Source organism: Penaeus vannamei, chromosome 9 (genome assembly GCF_042767895.1).
Source record: "Penaeus vannamei isolate JL-2024 chromosome 9, ASM4276789v1, whole genome shotgun sequence".
Taxonomy (NCBI): Eukaryota; Metazoa; Arthropoda; class Malacostraca; order Decapoda; family Penaeidae; genus Penaeus; species Penaeus vannamei.
Window position 1 is genome coordinate 8374702 of NC_091557.1, and position 10000 is coordinate 8384701.

Below are 10000 nucleotides of genomic sequence, written 5' to 3' on the forward strand. Positions count from 1 at the left end.
AGCAGTCAGCAGCCCCACGAACTAGGGTGTCCAAGAAAGGGAGCTTGCTGCCAATCTCCCATTCCACCTTGAAGCGGATAGAAGGAAAGAGTTCAGCTCCATCAGGAAATCCGGGAACAAGGTAGGGTCATGAGGCTAGAGAACAAAGACGTCGTCGACATGACTCAGCCAAACCAAAGGACAGGTTTGGCAGGACTTCGTAGAGGGGAAAGTCCATGGCAACACCGAATGTCTGGGAGTAGAAGCGACCCTCAAAGAAAAGGAATTCGTCTCTACGCATTGAGAAATCAGCTAGAAGACGTCGGTGGTCAGAGGGAGACAAGGATCCTCGGGAGGAGCTTCCCCTGAAGGAAATGAGGACGTCATCAAGCGGGACCTTGGTGAACAGGGAGTCGACGAGACACCACGGCCACGGGAGATGAAGTACCGAGTGTCAGAAGTGAGCAGGGGAGGTGCCAGAAAGGGGAGTGAGACTACGCCAGCCAGAACGTAAGAGAGGGCGTCGCAGATCCCCGGGAGGATATGATAGGGAGCAGAGGCACGTCAGGCTGACAGGTCCGAGGCAACCCATGGAAATGAGGGAAGGGGTAGAGATTCGTCTCTGGAAACAGGTTGCCAACTCCGTCAGGTGACGACGTTCTCGGGTCTCTGGTCAGGGGGACATGGGTGGAGGTGTCGCCCTTCTCACGTCCCGTTCCATCCCCTCCATATGAAGAGAGGCGCTGTCACTTCGCTGCTCCTCCGTGCCCGCATCTTTAATCTCCAGGCCTTGGGTTGAGAGATCGATCTCCTATGCCATTCATTCTGCCAAGTGGGCTCCCAGTTCTCGACGTCTCGTTCTCCGGGGCGCGACATATCATCTCCCATGACTCCTCTCTTAAGAGACTCTTTATATGCCCAATCCTGGCCTGCCCTACATGAAGGAGATATACTCTCTCCGTCGCTCCCTTCACTGTATATATATACATACATACAGACAGACACACACACACACACACACACACACACACACACACACACACACACACACACACACACACACACACACACACACACACACACACACACACACATATATTATATATATATATATATATATATATATATATATATATATATATATATATATATATATATATATACAAACACACACACACAAATACATATATGTGTGTGTGTGTGTGTGTATGTGTGCGTGTGTACACACACGCACATCTAGTTAGATAAACGAACACGCATCCGCAGCCGAGAGCGCGAGGCAAGGAGGGTCCCAGTCGGCCGGCGGATCCCGGTCCGTGTGAGAAGTGGCGCAGTGTTTACATCCAGCGCGAATCCAAGTAGGAGTCCCAAGAGCACAAGAGACTTCAAGGGCTGTCCATTTGTCCTCCGAAAACTGCTAGACCTTCGGCAAAATGAGTGTCAGGCGAGGAAAACCTGAAGATATTAAGAAGCTGATGCAGGAGCAGATAAAGACGAAGGCGATAACGAAGCAGGTGGATTCTCCGTATGCCAAGTATCCTTTTGACAGTGACTGCTTCACAAATTTGCTTGTGTATTAATATATTCCATGACGAATTTTCAAATTTGAATAGCGATTGTGCAACAGGAAAGCTGAACTGGTTGAATTTAGATTTTTTGCTTTTTTGTGTCTTTTCAACGATGATTTATGCTATTAGAAAGGTGCTTGTGTATGTGAATAATTATAAACTTTTCGTTATAATACATAACATAAACTGTTTACAGAAAGGTATGACAGTAATTATCCATTATAGAACCCCCCTCAAATGATGCTTTGTGATTCACTGTCTTGAGAAGACCAACAGAACACTAATTGTATTTGCTGATTGTTTAGTTTTTCTAATTATCCTTCTTTGCAATCATTATTCCTTGTTTCAGATATTCTTGGTGTAATTTGTATGAATCTCTTGCAGTATTCCATTGAAAAGGATGTAAGTAGAAGAAGGCATTGGTAAATGTGTGTGAAGTGACAGCACCCCACAAAGAAAAATGTTCTAAGTCTTGAATGTGCTCCTCTGGCAATAGCATGCACTCCTTGGAGATCAAATAGAGTTATAAGATGGTCTTTCCATTCTTGGCATCTGAAAGAAATCTTGTTTCCTTTATGATCATGAACATTATGAACCTTCATGTAAATCTTACATGTAGATATGTAGTTGTATCAGGTTGACCCTCCAACAGTTAACTTGGATGTGGGTAGTGCCGTGATTCCACTGCCAGACCCACCCATTAGCGAGGACCCACCCTCCCTAGCTGAGGTTAGGGAGGCTATCTTCAAGCTGAAGAGTGGTAAAGCAGCGGGTATTTACGGCATCCCAGCTGAACTGTTAAATGCTGGTGGTGAACGTATGGCGCAGGGATTGCATGCTGTCCTGGCTGCCATTTGGCAGTCCGGTACCGTTCCCTCTGACCTGTTGAGGGGTGTGGTCATCCCTCTCTGGAAGGGGAAGGGGGACTGATGGGATTGCAGCAATCACCGCAGCATCACACTGCTCAGTGTACTAGGCAAGGTTCTTGCCCACATCCTACTGAGAAGTATTAGAGACCATCTACTAAGGCATCAAGAAGGCGTTCGATTCAGTGCATCGGGAATCACTCTGGGAGATCCTGAGACTGAGAGGAATTCCAACAAGGATTATTGAACTAATAGCAAACCTGTATACTGGTACTGAAAGTGCTGTAAAGTGTGGTGGGGGCCTGTCGAGCTTCTTTCCTGTTAGTTCAGGAGTGAGGCAAAGCTGTGTTCTTGCACCAACTCTTTTCAACACTTGCATGGACTGGATACTAGGCAGAGCTACTGTTCAAAGTCATCGTGGAGCAACACTGGGTAATATTAAGGTTACAGACCTTGACTTTGCTGATGATGTTGCGATTCTATCTGAGTCCTTGGAAACCCTAGTAGTGGCTCTCGATGCATTTAGTAATCAAACAAAGCCCTTGGGTCTAGAGGTCTCCTGGACCAAGACCAAGATCTAAGACTTTGCGGACTTGGTAGGAGAACCTGTTCGGTCGGTACGTGCTTGTGGCGAGGACATTGATGTTACAGAGAGCTTTACATACCTTGGTAGTGCAGTTCATAACTCTGGGCTGTCAGACCAGGAAGTCAGCAGACGGATTGGCCTGGCAGCAGGGGTCATGAACTCTCTCGACAAGAGTATTTGGAGGTGCCGGTACCTGTGCAGAAGGACTAAGCTACGGGTTTTCAGGGCCCTGGTAATGCCAGTTTTGCTCTACGGTAGTGAAACCTGGACATTATCCAGTGCACTGGAGTCTCGTCTTGATGCCTTTTGTAATAGGTCCTTGCGCCAGATCATGGGGTACTGTTGGCGGGACCATGTGTTTAACCAACGGCTGCACCGTGAGACTGGCACAGGACCTGTTACCAGCACAATCCGGGATCACCAACTCAGGCTATATGGCTACCTGTCACGCTTTCCAAAGGCTGATCCTGCTCATCAGGTTGTCTCTGTAAGAGACAACCCTGGGTGGAGGAGACCTGTGGGACGACCTAGGAGGTTGTGGCTCGGGCAGATCAATCAAACCTGTCGGAAAGAGCTCGAGATGGGCCGAGTCCCTGCCTGGCGGCTTGCCATGAGGGATCCCAAAAGGTGGAAGCAAAAGGTGGACGCGGCTATGCACCCCTGTCGGCGTTAGCTCCTGATGATGATGATGATATATTAGGTCCATTTTTCACTCTTTCTAAACAGATTCTCTTAAAGTGTATGAACGGCTCTTAACATGGTATGTGTGCTCTTTGAACTGAAAAGTGCACTTTAAAAGAATTCCAGTTGCAGCGCAAACTTAGTAGTCTGGGTCCCTATCATTTTTTAACCACTTCTTGGGATCCACAAATATTTCTGTATGAACCAAAAACTTTTCTAACCTGGGGACTTCACCCCCAAGACCACGCCCAATGGCTGTATTTTTCTATCTGGAATACTGCCCAAAAGCTCCCACCAGATTGCCATGAACTTACTGTGTGCATGTGTGGAAACCTATATGTCATGACTTATTTTCTTTATTTCTGATGTTATTATTTGCCTACATAAATTGTTTTATTTATCAGTCAGTGTAGTTTCTCCCTTTGGTTAATCTTTATGCTATGGAGGTACTAAGGTAGGGTAAACTGAAGATGATGTTATTGTAGAGGACTAAAAGTTGTAGTCGTTGGTACAAGACATAATCTGCAGACACAAACTGTATTGCTACAAATGAAGAAAAAAGATGGCGGAATGCTTAGCCCCCCATTTTCAGCTCTATCTTGCCGGGAATACCAAGGCGAAGACAGTGTTTCCCAGGAGGTGTTGGGGGGGCGGGGCCCCTCATCACCTCTCCCCTTGGGCTAACCCAGGCAGGACAAATTAGATTGTTGAATAAATTTTGTGAAGTGCAGTTGGGGAATTAGTCTCTGGCAAATGTGTCAGTGCTGTAAAAAAAAATTACCCTTCGTATCATAATGATAATGTCATTAAAGTATTGCATGTTGCACAATGCTCTTATTAACAATTTGCAAAGGAAATACCATAGATTATGAATGTTTTATTTTAAGTAATTTTGTCTCTTATAGGCAGAGTTTACCTTATGCTATATGGTTTTATGAAGTTGAAAGTATGCCATATATATATTTGTGCAAGGTCATGTAACAGTAAATTGCAAGGAAGGTCAACAGATTGTATTTTGCCCAGATATAATTATTTTGGATATATTGCCCACTGCATGAACAACATTGCATCATGTGTAGATTTACAGACTTTAGTGTGTTAAGGCAAAATTACTTAGTTTTTTGCATATTTTTAATGATAACTGTTTTAAAGTGGGAGTATCCTTCTCAGGCTAAGTCCCTATAACTACAACCAACAACCTTGGGGCATTCACGGGAATCCACAAACATTACTGTATGAATCAAAAACCTTTACCCCAGAGCTCTCACTTAATCGCCATATATCCTCCATAGAAACCAACCAGATTGCCATGGATAGTCTGTACATGGTATTTATCGCTACCTATTTTTTTCATCTCTGACGTTGTTCTTTGCCTGCACACTATTTTCTGTATGGATGAGTGTATTTACTTCCTCTCTTTGTCTTAGTGTCCTCAGATTTTCCCTATCTTCTTATTGTAATATGTAAATACTTGCCTTTTTTATAATGAACCCATTGGATCCGGATGCCTTGCAGTGCGCACTTGGACCAAAATCCGGGCAATATACTTTCTTGAGTGACATGTTGGCCCAGCCTACACGAACACTCACATGCCGTATCAAGACACTTTACCTCCTCACTGCAAAGCTAGTAGTCGAGCCCTTTTTCTGCACTTGTTTATTTATTTTTAATTTATTTTTTCCAGTTTTGTCATTTTCTTGTTATATGCTATGCTTCATCTGAATAATAATAGACTGTACAGGTTAAGCAGATCCAATATTATCCTTCCAGCTAGAAGTGGCATTGTGTTATTTGTATTATTTTTTAATTTCACATTATTCAGTCTTCCATAATGCCCCCTACACTGCCTGTAATGACAGGCTGGAATAGGTTCATTCTTGCGGACATAGTGTTCTTCCCTGGAAACAGTCCCCTCCTAGGCATGGTTGATGGCTGTTAAACTTCACCCTTGTGGAACCTATGAAAATTCTACAGGAACTCACGAGCCCCTCCATGAAGACATGCTCTGTTAATCTCACTCTAAATGCTTTGTGCACTAATGATAAAACATTCACAATGTTTAGGCAGTAACTGACAAATGCTGCCTTCAAGATTGAAAAAATGAATTGGAATTATATCGTTGCTTTGTTTGTACTTCAATTTACTCAACTTATTTTAGAATGTAGTACAGTTCAAGCATAGATTATCAGTATAATTAAATAAACCGATAAGTGCATACTGTATACAAACAAATTAACTCTTTACCAGGCTTCTGTTTCATGCGTTCCATCATTTCCCGCATGTTTTGCTGAAACTCATTGATGATTTGCTAATGAGGATTTTAGATATATTTACTGATATTATCATGCTTAACCTCTTATACCTGGTCATACTATTTTATTTGTTATTTATCATTTGTATTTATAATAAACACAACAGGAAAATTGTATTAACCTGATTAATAAGGTTATTCTGCATTATTTCTCCATATCATTTTGTCTAATATTATGCTGTTTGAGTGGCATCCAATATCGGTCAATGATGAGTTGTTTTGTAAGATTTTTCAATTCCATTTGCACAGACATTATAATATTTTCTCTCTATATCTGATCAGATGATTTTATTCCAGAAACTGTTGTTTTAGGCCATGATTAAATATGAAACATATATCAACAAAATTTTAATAGGAGTATTCTTCCCACACACTATTTCTCGTAAGTCACAAAAGGATGGGTATGGTATGTCAAAATTTTTCATACAATTATCTCAAAATATTAGCAACTAGTCTTTCATTTATGAAAGTGAAATTGCATACTTATCATGCACTTGTTACAATTCGCAGATTCATATTTTCTATAAAACGGTCTCTTTAAGGGATAAAAGTAAAATGAACATAATGTTATTATTTCAAAAATCATAGTAAAACTATATTTTTTGCTGACTGAACCTAAGAAAACTTAAGTGACAGCTTTTATGAGAATGATGATAATGACAGAAGTGTAGCAAGAACTGGGGATTATTGCTATGTAGGAGAGAAATGACTCGCACTTGTATTTATGGTTAGCCTATCTTAATGCAAATTGATATTACAGTTGGATTCATTGGAGGAAGGCCATAGCTTCAAAATATTGATTACTTTGAATTAAACTAGGTCAGATAAGGTAGGTTTATTGGTTCCATTAGGTACAATTTGAGCTTATAACATGGATGAAATCAATACACTTGGTGAATTGGAAGACAATTTTGATATGTGATATTTCCTGCACAAAATGAAAGTCTTAAAGGTCTTTGATATAGAAATATAATGCATGCAGGTTCATAATCTCCATTGACAGTGAAAAAAAAGAAGAAAGGAAAACAGCCTCCTAGATTTTAAGCAGCCAATTGGGTCCCTGAGAATGGTTGCCAAAAGTCTGGAAGTAGTCGCTTAGTTCTCTGGAGATAAAGCATGAATGGAGAAGTGCAATTTTCCTTAACAAGATTTACAGGTACAATAGTCGAGGTCAGCTGATGTGTGTTGTATGTGGAACTGTTGTGAAAAGTGCCATCATCTGGCAGGCGCATGTCAATAAGCGTTCACATCTTGAGAATTTGACAAGACTGAAACAAAAACAACAACAGGTATGGACTGTGATGCCAGTTTTGTATTTTAATGATGATAATGACGTTCAAGATTACATTTCTTCAACTGGAGTACTGATGATAGCTTTCTCATTTCTTGTCTAGTTGAACAGCCAGCAGTCTAGCAGCAATATCAAGAACAATGTCCCACAAAAGAGAGCTGCTTCTCCACCACCCCAGTCTTCCAATAAAAAGCAAGCAACTTCTGCAGCTGCCAAGCCAAAAGGTAAATCAGTTTTTGTTGAAAATGAAGAAGGGCAAGCAGTTTTCATGTTCATCTTAATCTATTTCTTACATATAGTTGTCAATAAGAAAGTTTGTAAAATTTCACCAATATTTCCTTTTAAGTCTACAAGAGAATAAGGAGAACATTCATGTAGTCATTGGATTTCTTTGTGCTTTGATTTCAATATCTTTATTTAGCTGCTAATCCCATGTTATCTTTTACATTATAGGAATCTTCTCTTATTCATTTTTTCTGCATTTCATGTCACTGTTTTTATTCTAGGGATCTTGAAAAAAATCAGCACATACTCATCATCATCAGAAAGTGAAGAAGAGGAAACCAAACCTGCCGAGCATCCAGTCAAACAAATTAAGACTGAGGATGACAAGTCTAAACCTACAGGAAATGGTATGTTATAGAAGGCATGCATTGCTTATAGAAAAAATTGTGATGGACAGCTTTCAAAAATTTAGAATATTCAGCAGATACCCTAGAGAAGATATTAGAAATGTAGTAATGGTTAGAAACCAACTTTTACTAATTAATTCCAATAATGTAAATGAGATTGGCATTATTCGGATACGTTTATTATAAAGTCTGGTTGAACAGACTGGAGTCTAAGAGTCAGAGGTATCAATGATGGAGAATAGTTTTCCATATAAAATGTAATGAATGCTTACATTCTTAATAAAGATTTACAAATGTATACTTCACAATGGGCCAGGAATAATGTTGTATAGAACGAGTGATTCACATTATGTATGATTTTATTTTTTATACCTCTTATTTATGCTAAAACAGTATATGATAATTTTGGAAATGTGAGTATAAAAGGTATGTAATACTTTTACAGTGCATACAGACTATGTGGTGAACGTCAGTTTAGTTTTAAGGCTATATTTGTTTTTCTACAGTAATCAGGGGAATTAATAGGTTGCTTATTGATATCCTGTGATTTTTGTCCAGAAATTTTAAAGTCGGATGTCAGTCCACAAGAAGACAACATTGGTTTTTATTTATTTATTTTTTAATGTATGGTGTAATTGTACTAGTTTTCTCTGTGATGATGTTATGAGCTGTCAGTTAGTTCTATTCTCTTACATTTATATGGTATTCTGTTTATTATGCTTGATTGACGGACGCAACATAAACAAAAACATAATGCAGACTGTTTTATAATTATTGTAGTTTGGTTAGATTCTGTCATAAGTTGGAATGGGAGGTAATTTCATGGTATTTTTGTCAATTTTCTAGGTTTACCAGAAGGATTCTTTGATGAGGATCAGCCCCCTGCAAGACCGAAAGAAGAGGAATCCATGTTTAACGAGGAACAGCCCAAGCCTAAAGAACCTCCAAAACCAAACACGAGTGAAGTTCTACCAGAAGGATTCTTTGATGATCCTGTTGCAGATGCTAAGGTATTGTTATGGTGGGGAAACAGAATAATTTCAGTGCAGATTCAAATAGGCTTGTGCATTTGAGTTAATACCGTATGTCTCAGCATAACAAATTTAAATGCATATCTTATTGCTTGTTTATATTTTTTTTTTTTTTTTTTTTTTTTCTGTCAGTTGATGGATCAGTTTCTTATTCAACTAATTGTAAATGTTAAGAGAACAGATCTAAGTGAATTTTAAGAGTAATTCATATGGCTTGATAGTCCTTGCATATTAATTTTGTTATTCCAGGCACGTAAAGTTGAATACAAGGATAAGGAAGCTGAGGAGTGGATGTCTTTTATGAGAGAAGTGTCAGCTGCTGAGCAAGTAAGCCGAACGATTATTGAGGAAGACAAAGAGGAGGCAGCACTAGCAACACAAATTGAACAGGCCAATGAGCAGATCGCTTATCTAGAAAAGTAAGTTATGTTTGGTATTCACATTACATACCATTCATCTTGAGAAGGAAAAGCAAAATGCTATTCGATGATATTTTCAGTACACTGGTACTGATGTCACGGATAGTGTGCTAGCCTGATACTTGGAAGCACAGACTGGTTTATTGATATTTTTTCCCAGGCTTTCTCCAGTGGCATTGTAGACTCACATACTCTTTTATGTGGCTACCTTTTCTTGGATTACTTTCCACCCCTCTTATTATACATGAATTTACCCTTACAGTTGAGATCATCTTTTCCTGTTTCATGACTTATTGGGACATGAAACAAAATGAAAATCGGTTACACGCCCAGAAGATGAACCAAATCCGACAGAAAAATGAGGAACTTAAAATTCAGATATAAGCTAACATCAAAAGTCTTTGATGAATTTGATCAAATAAGCTAACATCAAAAGTCTTTGATGAATTTGATCAACAAATAGCTAAACAATCAAGAGATGAAGTGTATTTTTAACTTCTTTGATGAGATTTATTGCATCCCTAGATTTTATATCACTTGGGAATATTGTGGAGCTAGGGCCTGCCAGTTGAAAACCATTAAAATAGATGAATATTGTTGCTAAATGTACATCAAGTAGGGAATAGAGATTAATTC

General features: G+C 39.6%; 1 protein-coding gene across 1 annotated transcript in view; it reads left to right on the top strand.

Annotated features, from left to right (window-relative positions):
- Positions 1-1261: 1261 nt before the first annotated feature.
- LOC113825307 (zinc finger protein 830) overlaps positions 1262-10000 on the top strand; it is a 9996-nt gene continuing 1257 nt past the window's right edge. Inside the window, exons 1-6 of the mRNA XM_027378124.2 lie at positions 1262-1513; positions 7148-7280; positions 7386-7506; positions 7789-7914; positions 8761-8924; positions 9195-9364. Of these exons, the coding sequence (XP_027233925.1) occupies positions 1413-1513; positions 7148-7280; positions 7386-7506; positions 7789-7914; positions 8761-8924; positions 9195-9364 (815 nt within the window). The 5' untranslated portion in view covers positions 1262-1412. The remainder of the gene's footprint in view (positions 1514-7147; positions 7281-7385; positions 7507-7788; positions 7915-8760; positions 8925-9194; positions 9365-10000) is intronic.